Source organism: Halichoerus grypus, chromosome 14 (assembly GCF_964656455.1).
Source record: "Halichoerus grypus chromosome 14, mHalGry1.hap1.1, whole genome shotgun sequence".
Taxonomy (NCBI): Eukaryota; Metazoa; Chordata; class Mammalia; order Carnivora; family Phocidae; genus Halichoerus; species Halichoerus grypus.
This window is the reverse complement of record NC_135725.1, coordinates 13,985,530-14,001,470: the sequence shown is the minus strand read 5'-3', so window position 1 is coordinate 14,001,470 and position 15,941 is coordinate 13,985,530. Positions and strand designations below refer to the sequence as shown.

The 15,941-nt window shown below is 37.7% G+C and overlaps 1 protein-coding gene across 2 annotated transcripts in view; it reads left to right on the top strand.

The window, feature by feature from the left end:
* ABHD17B (abhydrolase domain containing 17B, depalmitoylase) overlaps positions 1-2,944 on the top strand; it is a 50,956-nt gene extending 48,012 nt beyond the window's left edge. For both annotated transcript variants that reach the window (XM_036080037.2, XM_036080047.2), the window contains one exon: positions 1,406-2,944. In XM_036080037.2, coding sequence (XP_035935930.1) covers positions 1,406-1,625 — 220 coding nt within the window. In that variant the 3' untranslated portion in view covers positions 1,626-2,944. The remainder of the gene's footprint in view (positions 1-1,405) is intronic.
* The last annotated feature ends 12,997 nt before the right edge of the window (positions 2,945-15,941 follow it).

The following is a 15,941-nucleotide window of genomic DNA, read 5'->3' as shown; positions in this document are numbered from 1 at the left end:
ATCCCGTCCCCCCACCCCCTCCCCTCTAAAACCCTCAGTTTGTTTCTCGGGAGTCCATAGACTGTTGAACATTTGATAGCAAATAATATACCCAAGCGTTTTTCCTTACCAAGTGTAGCCTTGAATTATTCCATTGATTTCCTTTTTCACGATTGTATCCTCATTTTATAATGCCTTCTTTCTCTCTGGAAAGATTTTTTTTTTTTTTTAAGCGTTAAAATTCGTTTATAAGATCGCTTTGTATAGTTTATGTCTCCTTCAAGTTGCCTTTTTAAAATTGTTTTGATCTGTCTGATACTTAAAGTGTTCTCTGATGTCTGATAATTCTTGGTTGTCTCTTCATATGTAAAAGTGAGAAACTAAATTGCTGATCTGAAGCAGGTGGTTAAGTCTTGTTGAGTGTGAGCTTCACTATACAGTGATCTGGCCAAACAGTTACTTGGGGATCCTATCCTGTGTCATTATTTCTGTATCTTTCCTCTTAAGGTGTATATAGTCTCCAGCAAGGAGTCTTTCTAAAAGTCCTCCCTGGAGGATTGAAGGCCTGGCTGCCAGCATTCTGGGAACTCAGTACAGAAAATGGGTTCATAGCAGCAGTATGTGTGTTTACACATATGTGTGTTTACCTCTTGCCTTAAACTGTGCCTCGCAATTCCCTGGTCCATAAAACCTTCAGTTTGGGGTAGAGTGCAGCTACCAATCTACAAAAAGAAGGGGAAAGAACCTAAAGGAGAGGGACTTACTTCTTAAACAGACTTTGAACAAATTCTATAGACTCCTCTATCACCTGCCTTCATCCCCATGTCAATTCCTAGCCTCCTGGGGTATCCCATGGTATAAATTGGATAGTTTCTTCACTTTACCTTCTATCCCCTTAAAATTGGCTTTTCCCTACACTTTTAATCTCTTATCCCACACATTTATCTGCTTTCCAGCTCCAAAATTTTATGTTTTATTGCATTCTTCCTATTTTTGTGAGTTGATACCCCAAAACAAAAACAAAAAACATTTTGCTGTCATTTTAGTAGATTAAGGGAGACAAAAATGAGTGCAGAGAGGTATAAAGTTAGCACATACTTGAATACTCCTTAGTTTCCTTGTCTCCTTCCAACCTACGTTTCTCTGTGCTAAACATTGTAGAAAGGTGCAATAGGTTGACAGTAACGAATGATTCCCTCGAAACAGAAGAGCATGAAGTTAGCTTCCTCAGGGAATCTTAAAATAAGGACGATGTAAAGTGACTTTTAAATCTTATTTGAAATCCAAGAGGTATCCGTTTCTTCTGAGTTGATTCAAAGACCATTCTGATATTTGAATGATCTTTGGGATATCGCAAGAAAATTTGTTTTACATTCCTTTTCATAGCTAATTCATTGACTTTCTACACCCTTCTCTTTTCTTACAGCATTGACAAAATCTCTAAGATAACCTCCCCAGTATTAATAATTCATGGGACTGAAGATGAAGTCATTGACTTTTCACATGGCCTCGCACTGTTTGAGCGTTGCCAGAGACCTGTGGAGCCCCTGTGGGTTGAAGGGGCAGGTCACAATGATGTGGAGCTTTACGGACAGTACCTTGAAAGGTTGAAACAGTTTGTGTCACAGGAACTGGTAAATCTGTAAAATACTCTGTAAATTTGCAGACTGGGTTTTCTTTTCTTGCTGAACTGCACTCTTTGGTAAATAACATAAAACCTGAAGGTTTTGTTTGCAAATCATGTCAGTTGCCTTCATAAATGTACAGGTAATGATTTGTTAACAGACTTAATGAAGGTTTTTATTACCAGAACTAGAAACTGGAAATAACAGTATCATGCAGTCAGGCTGTGTAATTTATATTTTTTCTGTGAATTTTTTTTTAAACATCAAAATGAGTACTGTATGAAATTTTAATTCTATAAAATCAAATGCTGTAAAAGTATTGCCAAATGCTTTTGCATATCAAACAAATTTATAGATATTTTTAAAACATCTCAATGTACTAAATCTTATCCAGGTATACAAATGTAATATTCTTTCAATAAAAAGCTGTATATCTAAAGCAATTCAAGTACTCAGAATAAACTGTATGAAAATGTGCAAGTTCACTAGAGATGACCTAAACCCTGTTGTACAGGGATTGAGGTTTAAACAGTTATTTTATTGTAAAATACATTGAATTTTCTGTATTCCCTGGTTATCATACATTTTCTCCTTTAAAAAAAAATGATGTAAGTCTTAATTTTTATGCCATCTATTAATTTACCAACTAGTTACCTGTAAATGAGAAGTCATGATAGCACTGAATTTTAACTAGTTCTGACTTATAGGTTTGGTACTGTGAGGCAACTACTTAAAATTCTCATTTTTGTTATTTAAAAAGGCATTTAGAGCTTCAAGAATGATTTTGTATGCAATGTTGTTTTAAATTTTGACTAATCTCATAGAATCACAGTACTCTTCATTATAAGAAAACCTGAGAGTCCGTTAGATGTTCTTCAAGACCACAAACAGGCTGGCTACTTGGTCGTTTTTCACCTTGGCTGTTTTTAATAGGATCTGTTGTTTTAGATTACTATCTGAAAATTTCATGGATTCACTCGTGGATACAGGAGATAAGAGAACATTTAATTCATAACTTTTATATTAACCAATGTAGTAAAAAACAAAGCTCACACACAAAAACTAAGTTGCCTTTCCTTGATTGAATCCTGCCTGAATAAAACAATGAAAGTAAAATAAAAATAAAATTAACGGTATGTAGTCTAATTTGTACATGAATGAATATTGAAATAATACACACTGTGGATATATTTTAAGGCCTTATGTAGTTTTAATTGTTCTGCTTGTTCTGTGGTTATGTCTAAGACTATAGTATATGATTATCTTCAAAGTATATCAAGTATTGTGAATGCTTTGGTTCAGATGTGTCAAATTAACAGTAAAACAACAAATACACCACCCAGCTGTGCTTGTTTGCCTTCTTCCATGCTTCCCATCCCTTACCATAAAGACTGAAAACATTTACCATTCATCTTTGTAGAACATAGTTGTGTAGTTTTCTCAATTTTATCATCACTTCTTTTTTTGAAGAGGTTTCATCCTTATCAAGATTGTTGTGGAGCCTGTACAATTCCTTTTTTTATACGACCCACACCCCAGAGTTCAGCTACGTGTTTTCTTTGATTACCTGTTAAATTTAAAATATTGATCATACTAATTCAGTATTCATTCGTTCAACAAATATTTATTGAAATAATGTCTAAATCATGTAATACCCTATGCCAGATAAAGGTGGACATCAACCATGTCCCATAGACTTCACAGTGTAACCAAGGAGACAGATACCTTATTGCACAAGTATTACTATTTGAGTAAGGGCTGAGGGAGATTTGTAGCTTATTGTAACAGGTAAATTGTACTTTATGGAGGGGAACATGGGGAGAAGGGCAAGGAAGAGTTGCACAAAGAAGTGATATTTGATAGGAACTTTGAAGGATGACTAAACCTGATGGCCAAGGGAAATCATTGCTGGCTGAAGGGAACAGTATGTGGAAGCCTAGAGGAAGGACAGTGCATTTGAAGTGTAAAAAGCCTGGCCAGAAGTCAAAGGGAACAGATGACATAAAGATGAGGCTGGCAAATTAGTTAGGGGCACAATCCTACATGGTGTCATGGACCCTGATTATTATCCTCGATACAATAGAAAGCCATGGATAGGAATATGATACTGCATTTATCAAAAGTTTATAGATTTAAAAAACAATATTTTTAGTTTGCTAGAAATAACATGTGAGCCGGTTGCAATGGGCTATAATTTTAGGGTGTGGAAAAATTCATCATGGGGCAATAATCTCATACAAAGGATGAGTCAGACCACATCTGTAAATATTAATTTCATTTCAGGATGCAATAAAAGGATATTCACAAATTAGAATAAATCCTGGAATGTTTTACCAAGTTGGAAAGAGTCCCACGAACTAAAACCAAAAGAGCAACTGGAGAATTATGTACCTAAGGAATGATATTTGAGAGGCATGTACAATTTATTCTTTTTGACTCAGTACAACTAGGTGAAAGTTCCAAAATGGCAGGTTGGAGTTCAGTGTAAGAAAGAACCAACTGATTATTTGTCCATGACAGAAAGGGATTGCCTCCTAATGTTCAAAGAGGATCTTATCACTGGGGAGAAGCGGAATGACATCTGCCACAGTGCTGCAGAAGAAATTCCAGATGTAAATGTGAAATTGAACTAGATGGACCATGTAATGTCCCCTTTAAGATTTTATAATCTATTCAGATTTCTCCTACCTTTTCAGAGCATTGCCTGCCCTGTGGCATCCAGAAGACAGCATCATGTAGAAGAATTGGCAAGCAGATCTGGGTTCTCTTCTCACTTGACATCAATTAGCTCTGTGGCCTTGCCAAGTCACTTCTCTGGACCAGTTTCCTCATTAGAAAAGAAGAGATGGAACTGATTGATTGATATAATACCTTATGTTTCTAATGTAATGAAAATCTCAACCCAATTAATCTGTAAAGACTCCTAACAATTTTTAACCTGGGCTAGAGTAGCCTCAGATAACTTATTTTGATAGTTGTCTTTTGTGCATACCAACATGGTGGAATTTGGATGGTAACCCTAACCCTGGGGAAATGTTTGACAGTGTACATAACTCCTGCCATATCTTCAAGTACATAAAGCAGAAAAAGAACTTTAATATATTGGTTTATAATCTATACACTTTTCCAGACTTCTAACTTACTGAAATTTACCACTTCTGTATCCTACGTAAGAATGTATTGCAGTAGTTTTTCTTGGTGATTTCTATAAATGTTAGGTATTGCTCACTTTAAGAAAGCTTGAAAAATGAAAATAAATTTTTAAAATTGTAAACTGACATCAACTGTCCTATAAATAGAATGTTCTTAGTGCATTTAGACATTTTTTTTTTAAGATTTTATTTATTTATATGACAGAGACAGGGAACACAAGCAGGGGGAGTGGGAGAGGAAGAAGCAGACTCCCCGCTGAGCAGGTAGCCTGATGTTGGGCTCAATCCCAGGACCCTGGGATCATGACCTGAGCCAAAGGCAGAGGCTTAACGACTGAGCCACCCAGGCTCCCCAACATTTAGACATTCTATATGACAAAAATTTTTTTCAAGAACAGGTATTATGGAAAGCCAGACAAACTCCTAAATCTTAAAAACTTTAGATGTGAAATAGCTTAATCCCTTCATTTTACAGATGAGGAAACAAACCCAAAGAAAAGTAACTTTGCCAAGATCCACAATATGATTGTCATTAGTTGTACTTAATATCTTCTCTTCATCAAATTTATCTGGACTAGTACACCAATGATCCTTTTGAATTATAATACAACATAAACTTATTTGCTCTCCAATATTAATCATGATTTTATTTTTTTAAATGGCTCTTAGATTTCTCCTTATCAGCTAATTATTCATTGAATACTAAGTTGGTAGGTTGTGCCTTTCACATTTATCAAATTAATTATATATTTAAAGTATTTTAACACTAATCCATTTTCACTAGACTCAGTAACAGCCATTTGGTTCTGTTAAAACCTAGTGAAGATTGTAGTCACATGAATAAACAGTCAAGTGGTTACTTAAGCAGCACATTAACTACAAATTATAACACTGAGAATAAGCAATTACATTGAAAACAGTATCAAAGCAGTTATCACTAAATAGTGATGGGTGGGCTTTTAATTTGTTGCCTTAATTTTAAACAGGCGTTATAGTTAAATACTGTGGTAGCACGTTACATTCTTTTTTTTTTTTTCCCAAAGATTTTGACAGACACAGCAAGAGAAGGAACACAAGCAGGGGTGTGGGAGAGGGAGAAGCAGGCTTCCCGCTGAGCAGGGAGCCAGATGCGGGGCCCAATCCCAGGACCCTTAGATCATGACCTGAGCCAAAGGCAGATGCTTAACGACTGAGCCACCCAGGAGTCCCAAGCATGTTACATTCTAATGAGGCCGTACATGCCAAGTGTCCAGTAACCAAAAAAGGAACTACACGTAGGATACTTGGAATTGTGTTTTGAGTTATGCAGGATGCAGACAGAAGACATTTGTCTACTACATCTCTAATAGATTATGCATCTGACTGAGTAGTTGAATGAGTAATACCAAGGAAGGAAGCAAATACCTCAAGCCTGGAAATGACCCACTAGACATTAGTTTAAAAAAAAAAACAGGAAGTAAAGCACAGAGTATAAATGTCAGTGAGCTAAAAGCTGTTAAACTGGTTCTTTAATTAGAAACCCGGTGGGCTTGAAATTATTTTACTCCTCTTCATCTTGTAGGCCATACTGAATTGGCATAATACCATTTTAACACTTACAGAAAAATGTTTTAATACTATGTTTTAAATGAAATCCTTATTAAAGAAATATATTAAAATCATGGAGAAAATGCTGTTTTTAAATAATTTGTGATATTTTGTATCTACTAATAAAATGCACATTTCAGCTATTGTCCTAGATTAATTCAAGGTTGAGGGTTTTTTTTCTCCCCCCAAAATTACTGCTTAAGGTAGTGTATTGCATTGAGGAGGTAAGAAGTGTACTGCGTAGGTCTATGGCTATAGGAGTATCTGAATTTTAAAACTTTAAATGTACTGCTCTGGGGGCGCCTGGGTGGCTCAGTCATTAAGCGTCTGCCTTCAGCTCAGGTCATGATCTCAGAGACCTGGGATCGAGCCCCACATCGGGCTCCCTGCTTGGCGGGAGGCCTGCTTCTCCCACTCCCGCTCCCCCTGCTTGTGTTCCCTCTCTTGCTGTGTCTCTCTCTGTCAAATAAATAAAATCTTTAAAAAAATAAAAATAAAAAATAAATGTACTGCTCTGTTCCAAATTATTCAAAGTTTGGTGGATTCATGGACTTCTAATTAGCATTTTACAGTATAAATCTTACTCAGATGAAACTTGTGTTTGTATTTAAACAATTTCAAATTGTGTCGATATATTCAAGTTAAAGTCCAGAGGTCATCTAGATTGCTTCACCAAAGTTAAAGATTTTGCTTTTTTTTTCCCCCCAGCTCTTTCAAGTCTGGAAGTTTAAGCTCATCAGGCCTTCTAAGTCCACCATGAGAAAAAGATTGGGCAGGTGGGAGAGAGACCCAAGAAAGCTTATATATCCCTGAATACATGTGAAGCTATCGAAAATGATAATTAAAACTGCTAAAGTATCTAATATAATCCCAGTTGAAAAACGAAAATATAAATTGTTATACCTCTAAAATAAAATGTAAATGCCTATGGAATAAAAGAATGATTATGTTGAGGTAATGGGATTATAGGTGAGTTTTTTTCCTTTTCTTAGACATTCTCCACGTTGCTAGGTTATTTTTTGTGATTAAAAAAGAAGAAAAGAAAAAAAAACTTGTTTTTATTTTCACTATCAGAAATTGGCTCTTTTTTTAAAGTCTGGGCTTCTGAAATCATGATCCCAGGATAGACCACGGAGAAGTAACTCCAAGTAAGTTTTTAGCCTGGATGTCAGAGCAGCAAATAAAAGTCAAAAAAAGATTCCTTGTATTTGGATGATGATTTTTTGTGGTTTTTTTGGGAGGTGGTAGGAAATGTAACATTGTATAATATCAAAAACATTATCTCATTGAGTACCAAGTCTAATAAGTATTTTCTAGGCAGTCCCCACATACTACATCTGTTAATGTTACAAACTTAATGCATTGTTAACAATCATTACTTTACCATCTGTGGTCGTTTCCTCAGCTTGTTACAGCTTTGCTCACATTCATTTGATTTGTGCTGTTGTTGGCAATTACACTATATTGCACTTACATGTTATAGGCCCAATAATAGGTTACAGTTGACCCTTGAACAACACAAGTATGAACTATAGAAGCCCATTTATATGCAGATATTTGCAATGAATACAGTACAGTACCATTTATTTCACTCACAGTTTTTTGTTTTTTTAATTTTATTTATTTGATGGGGCGCCTGGGTGGCTCAGTCGTTAAGCATCTGCCTTCGGCTCAGGCCATGATCCCAGGGTCCTGGGATCGAGCCCCACATCGGGTTCCCTGCTCCGAGAGAAGCAGCTCCCTCTCCCACTCCCCTTGCTTGTGTTCCCCCTCTCGCTGTCTCTCTGTCAAATAAATAAATAAAATCTTTAAACAATTAAAATTAAAACTATTTATTTGAGAGAGCAAGAGAGCACAAGAAGGGGGAGCAGCAGAGGGAGAGGGAGAAGGGAGCCAGATGTGAGGCATGATCCCAGGGTCCTGGGATCGAGCCCCACATCGGGCTCCCTGCTCAGCGGGAAGCCTGTTTCTCCCTCTCCCACTCCCCCCGCTTGTGTTCCCTCTCTTGCTGTGTCTCTCTCTGTCAAATAAATAAAATCTTTAAAAAAAATTTTTTTTTCATTTCTAGCTTACTTTATTGTAAACATACAGTATATAATACATATATGTTAGTCAACTGTTTATGTTATTTGGTAAGGCTCTGGTCAATAACAGGCTGTTAAGTTTTGGGGAGTCAGAAGTTATACATGGATGTTTGTGTAGGCTAGTGGTACCCTAACCTCCATGCTGTATATTGGTGAACTGTATGTACATATTTTATGAAATTGCTTTTTAACTCATTTAAGAAAAATGAGAAAAAATATGCATTTATAGTTTTAACGGTGTTCTCTGGTCTTGTGGATTTGTGTTACTGTCTGACATCACTTACTTTCTGTCTGAAGACCTTCCTAGAATATCTCTTGTAAAATGAGTTGGCCTGGCAACAAATTCTTTCAGTTTCTGTTTTACCTGGGAAAGTCCTTATTTCACTTTCATTTTTCTACACATACCTTTGCTGGATATCAGAGTCTTGGTTGATGGGTTTTTTTGTTTGTTTGTTTGTTTGAGCACTTACTTTGAATGTTTTCCCACTGCCTTCTGGCTTCCATTGTTCCTGCTGAGAAGTCAGCCATGATCTTACTGCGCTTCCTTGTAAGTGATGTTTTGTTTTTCTCCTGCTTTTTCCAAGATATTTTCCTTATATTTGATTTTCAGCCTTTTTACTCTGATATGCCTGTCTGTGGGTCTCTTCATTGGGCTTCCTGGGTGTATAGGTTTTTGTTTTTCAATAAACTTGGAATGTTTTTTGCCATGTTCCAAATATTGTCACCTTTCTCTCCTGGTATTCTCAGTTCAAGGGCTGCAAGGATTATAAATTTGGTCATCTGCTCTGAATTACTTAGTGGGCCCCCAGGCTGCTTTGCTTTTCAGGTTCCAATGTTTGCTTTCTATTTTCCTCTGTTTGCCTTTCACACTGTTAACTGCCACTACTTGCTTCTGGGAGCTTATTTCCTCTGCTCTAACTTGATATTTCTCTGTTTCTACTCAGATTATCTAGGAAACCAGATGTAACTGAACTACTTAAAGTATGTCTAAATTAGGAGCAACATGGCTCTGCTTTTGAAGCCCTGAAAGACCATGCTTTGAGCAACAGTCTGACAGCCACGACGGAGGCTACCCCACCCTGAGGTAAGCATTAGTCGCTGCCTGCCCAGGAGATTGGGTTCATCTAGAAGTTCTGGATTTGTGGGGCAGGCTGCTAGGAGCTTGCTTCTCTGGCAAATGTTATTGCTGTTCTCGTCTATGATTCTTGTTTTTAAAAAGTCATGAATTTTCGGGGCGCCTGGGTGGCTCAGTCGTTAAGCGTCGGCCTTCGGCTCAGGTCATGATCCCAGGGTCCTGGGATCGAGCCCCGCATCGGGCTCTCTGCTCCGCGGGAAGCCTGCTTCTCCCTCTCCCACTCCCCCTGCTTGTGTTCCCTCTCTGGCTGTGTCTCTCTCTGTCAAATAAATAAAATCTTTACAAAAAAAAAAAAAAAAAAAAAAGTCATGAATTTTCAAGAAACAGAACAACATACCATTTCTAATGTTGCCACTGTTGAAACAGTGGCTTCTAAATGGTTTAGCAACAGTCTGAGAAACTTAAGAGGGAACATAGGAAGTGGTAGTATGCACAATCAGCCTTGAGCTTAGCACTAATAACCATCATTGACCAAGATGATGAATTTGAAAGTGCTCCTCTTTAAAGACATGAAGACAAAAAGGTACGCAATTGCAAACATCAAGGAATATGGAATAGAATTTAGAGTGACCTTGAAAATAAAGGAACAGGCTAATCCATAAGAGAAAGAAGCAGAATAGGAGGAAATAATGCAGTATGCTTTAAGACTAATAAATCCTTCCAAACCGATATCCACAATCAGGAGAAAGGCAGGGTAGATGCAAATACAGCCCAAATGTCCTATCAATTAAAGAGTATTTTACAATTCATGAGATACCTGCATCACAATCAAAACGTTAAAAAATTTAAAAAGACTGGGTTAATAATTTAAATATGAGTAAATAGTGTGGAAATGTTTTTTAAATGCTAGAAATGGGCCATAATGGTGGGAGTATGACCAGGAATTAGTCTTGACCTTTCAGCACTCATTAAGCCTTTTTTTTTCATTGCATTTGGTCTCTGTATTTTTGTGCTTAAGAACTGAAGAGAAATAAGCAAAAAACGTTGATTAAAATAATATAAAAGGGCACTTCGTAAGAAAGCCTAACAATAGCTAGTGGGTGCAGCAGTCTTTCAGGACCTTCCCATTGTTTCCCAGAAAATTTCTCCTTGAAGCCCCACTCCAAGAAGGTGGAATGAGACACAGGGGATACTGAACTGTGTACTTGCTCTTTTACTTCTACCAGTTCTAGATAGTTCTCTAAAGAGTGTCATACAGAGCATTGTAAAGAAAGAAGACCCCCAGGCCTTTCACATTATAGATCTGCCCTCCAGGACTCTGTCTGCTACCTTTATCTGTTAGGTCGAGAAACTGAAGGGCAGCGAATTTGTCTTTCCCTCTTTATATATCTTAATCCTTACCTTAGTCACTGAAAGCTTCCTGACACTTAAATTAATATTAAGGGAAGAAAATGTTCCAAAGGGGTAGGACTTTTCCTCCTGACTTTATATTTTCCTTTTGTATCTTTAAATTATTAGAGAAAAAACTAGCAAATCAATAGTACAAGAGGGGTTGGAGGGTGGGTAGCTCTTAGGATCTTAGACCTACTAATTAATGTCTTGGAGCCAGAGTTTCATCTTCAGTTAAAGGGTAATATTGAAAATATTCATTCTGTTGGCCTCAGAGGTTTACTGTAACGATCAAATAATAATACTAAATGGGAATACTTTCAGTGCTCTAAAGAAATATAAAAACGTAAGGGGTTGTTTATGTTCTAAGGGTGGATCTGTGTATAGAAATGAAGGTCAAACCATGAATTACTGTTAGATCATTTTTAGGGTATTTTTATTCTTTTTTTTAAGATTTTATTTATTTGTTTGAGAGAGAGAGAGAGAGAGTGCAAGCACGAGGGGGTTGGTGGGGAGTATTAGGGAGAGGCAGAAGCAGACTCCCCGCTGAGCAGGGAGCCCGACGCGGGGCTCGATCCCAGGACCCTGGGATCATGACCTGAGCCGAAGGCAGACGCTTAACCGACTGAGCCACCCAGGCGCCCGGGAATTTTTATTCTTTCTTTTTTTTTTTTTTTATTCTGATAATGTGCCAATTTACTAGCAAATTTGCAGAGAACTTGAGTCTGTGCAACTCTGTGATAAATGCTGGCCCATTTCTTACTTTGGCCACATTTATATGACTGGTAGAAGTTCCTATCTGACATGCCTTAAAATGTTGGTCGGGCCGGGAAGGCACCAGCAGCTGCATAAACCAAAGCAAATGGGAGCAAATGCACCTTTTGTCTTGTCCAACCCTGCCTTGCTCCCTTGACGCTTTGGCTACAAATGTGTCCTATTGTCCCTAAACATACTGCCTTTGTGTTCTTAGCTTTGAGAGTTAAACTGGAAAGGCAGGAGGCAGGACAAACAAATAACACTGGGACAGCTGAAATGAAAATCTCATGGTTTCAGAAAAGATTTGGTCTGCAGTGTTAAATTCTTAGTGCTCATTTTTACTAAAATTAAATTTTAAAATCCTGAATACACTTTTTTAATCACAGGGCTTCTCTACTGATAAAAGAATTATTTAAATTTAATTTGTTAGAGGGACGTGTGGGTCGCTCAGTCGGTTGAGCGTCTGCCTTCGGCTTGGGTCGTGATCCCAGGGTGCTGGGATCGAGTTCCACGTCAGGCTCCCTGCTCTTCGAGGAGCCTGCTTCTCCCTCTGCCTCTCTCTCTTTCTCTTTCTCTCTCTCTCTCTCTCATGAATAAATAAATAAAATCTTTTTTAAAAATTTTTGATTTGTTAGAGGTTTGATGTTTAACTTTTAAAACTTAACTACTAGCAATAATAAGATTTCATCCTTGTTATCAAGGATTTAAAAATGTAAATCCTCTAATTTCTTAAAATAATACCAGATTTGCCTTTATAATGAAACAAAAACATGGCCTACAAGAAGCTATATCTTGACCAAGTTCTTGTCATAATCTGTTTATTTTCTCATTATAATGTGTTAAGAGCAGAGTTACTCCTTTGCTTTATCCAAGCATCAGTGGAAAAATTCTTAAAAACAGCAATTCAACCCAGAAGAGAGAATCCCATTAAAGGAGTTGTCCAGACAGAGTTACCATTCATTTAGCCACCTTGAAACACAAGCTAGTAAATACAAAATCTGCCTCCAGCTGTCCTAGGGTTCTCCCATTACTCCCAGTGTTGGCTTCGTTGAAATAAAGCTCATCTTGCCAGACTTGGAGAAGGGGTGAGGAGGAACACTTTTGTTTAAATCATTTACTGAGAAATGATCCTTCTACTGCATAATATGACATAAACTGAACAAATTTTCATTTACTTAAATTTCATCTATACATGATTTTTCTGATTATAACTAATATTGGCTTTGTTTATTTTTTAATTAAGTTCTAATATGCTGTTTTAGGTCATACAGTTCTGAGAAAAAGGTTTTTTAGATTGGGGTTCAGAAATGTTCTTCATTACTCCAACCTCTTAAATTTTCCTACTTCCCATGCCTGTCCCACCAAAAAATGTTCTACAAATTCCCAAAATAAGGGAAAACTGGAACTTAGAATACAAGTTGGTATGAGAAAAGAAGTACTCTTAAATTTATGAGATCTCCTCATGGAGGAGATAAAATATACATCTTACTTTTCCATCTGCACAATGCTGTTTACATCAAAGGACCATTTGATTATCTTATGAGATGATATATGTGAAAGGGCTCTTAAAATTATAATACTATACTTAATTCTAATGATTATTTTTTTATTAGGAAAAAATTAGTATGATGACTGTGTATAAAATACTTCATTGATGCCTCCCATGAGGTGCTGCTGGTGCCCCACTTACATTCCCTCACTCTTACCACTTCACACACCCAGGCCCAGTTACCACCTGCCAGCACATATATTTCTTTCTTTGAGGGCTTTCTCTTGCCATCTGAGCCAGCTTTGCTGTCCAGCCAGCTGGAAGTATTACAGAATAACATTCATTGGGAGCAATCTTTAATCAAAGACTGACGAGCTCACACCCCAGCTTCCTTGCCTCCTAGGTGGGATAACTAAGAGCCATGTGTCCTACACCGTCTCCAATTTCCCCAGAGGGATTAAGGGATTAAGCTCTAGTCACTCATTGTCCTAGCTGGCTCAATTTCATAGATTTTATTGGCTGCATTTTCCCCAATTTCATCTCCTCCTACCCTTCCTAAATCTCCTTCACCCTCCAGATAAACTACTTGCACTGAAATTGTTGTCTTGGGGTCTACTTCTACTTCTAGGAATTCCTAAAATGATACTGCCATTGCTTAAAACATTTCTAACTCCTAGAGTCACTGAATCAGGGAAGTTACCTACGTACATAGAAGGAACTTTGGAAAAGTAATACAATATATAGAGAGGGAACTCTGGAGCAAGAATTATCTAGATTTAAATTATCTTCTTAGCTGTGTGACTATGCAATGCTTTCTAAACCTCAGCGTCTTCATCTATAAGTGGTGGCAACATAACACTTATCCAGCCTAATTTATGGGTCTTCACAAAGATCTAATTAGATAATACATTTAAAAGAATCAGATAGATAGGTAGACAGACATTCACACAGAAATTATTGTTGTAATTATTAATTGAGGAAAACCTCAAGGCAGCAGTTGAAATTGTGATAAATGAAGAAAGAAAGCATTTCAGGCCTGAGGCAGGTGGTTATTTTTTTTAAGATTTTGGGGCACCTGGGTGGCTCAGTCGGTTAAGCATCTGCCTTCAGCGGTCATGATCCCAGGGTCCTGGTATTGAGCCCCATATCAGACTCCCTGCTCAGTGTGGAGTCTGTTTCTCCTGCTCCCTCTGCCCCTCCCCCTGCTTGTGCTCTCTCATGCTCTCTCTCTCAAATAAATGAAATCCTTAAAGATTTCATTTATTTGAGAGAGAGAGAGCGTGCAAGAACATGAGGGGGGACCTCTCTGTTCTTACCACTATTTCACCGATCCATGCAGGTCTGTGTGTTGGCAGTGGTTAAGCATGAAGGCCTTGTCGTGGCAGTCAATCATAATGGACCCTAACAGAGCTAGACAAGATTAATCCAATGACCTCCCAAGGTTTCTATGATTTCCTGGGAGATTATGCTCTTCAGTGACCACCCTGTCTCTACACTCCTGTTTTCTACGGTATTAATTCAGTTATGGATTGTCTTTCTTTTCCGTGTACAAAGTCTCTGTTTTGTATCTTAATGATTCATAGAGAGAATTCAACCTATTTCCTTGATTTACACACACACACATACCCCACATACACACATGCATACAATCCCATGAGGCAATTGTACATATGTCAGATTTTATTCAAGGTTTGGAGTGGCGGGGGATTTAGAACTTTAAAGAATTAATTCTGGATATTAGATACCCCTGTTTGTAAAAGGGCCCTTAGCCATTTTTCTGCCATGTTCAAGCTGTGTCTCCTTTATTCTTGAGTCATGCCCCCAAATTTCTAATCCTATCAAGGTGAAAATGTTAGCATTTAAGATCATCATTTTTAACCACTCTGCTACACAAGTATAAGTATGGAATGTCTTTGCTGATCATATTGGATGTTATGAATTACATCTATTTGTATATAACAAGTATACATTTCTCCATGACAACCAGATTAAACTTGATGTAAGGCCCAATCACTAAAATCAAATAATAGTCAGTCTTCAGAACCCACTCCTCTATCCTAAGCTAAATAAGGAAGTCCTGATTCTCAGTCTACGTTTGCTTCAGAAATCAATTCTTGGTCCATTCAAAGGCTAGTGGTTGTTCGAGAGTCTCTACTCTAGTGGTGCCCCATTATTAGAAACTGTTGGAGCCGGGGCGCCTGGGTGGCTCAGTCGTTAAGCATCTGCCTTCGGCTCAGGTCATGATTCCAGGGTCCTGGGATCGAGCCCCGCATCGGGCTCCCTGCTCGGCGGGAAGCCTGCTTCTCCCTCTCCCACTCCCCCTGCTTGTGTTACTGCTCTCGCTGTGTCTCTCTCTGTCAAATAAATAAATAAAATCTTTAAAAAAAAAAAAAAAAAAAGAAACTGTTGGAGCCCTACAGCCAAAGCACTTAGTGCCTGGTCCATATAGGCATCCCTACAATCTTTCCCATATGCAACCCATAAACTGAGTCTTATGAACCTTATAAACCCGCAATTCTTCTCTCAGTGTTTAGGAATATACCCATCTTCTGAAATTAAATTATTCTCCTCTACTTTTGAAGTCCTCTTCCTTAATTTTCTCCATTAATGAATCCTTTGAAAACAAAGATCTACATAGTTGACCTTAGCAATAAGCCCATCAATGACACAAAGACTTGTTTATTCTTCTGGGGCCAGAGGATAGTGGTGGATAACTTTTAGTCAAAGACTGAGAGAACAAGACGGCTAATTTACAGGAAGTTACTTCGCCCTGTCAAATTTTTAATAAATCAACCTGCTATGTAC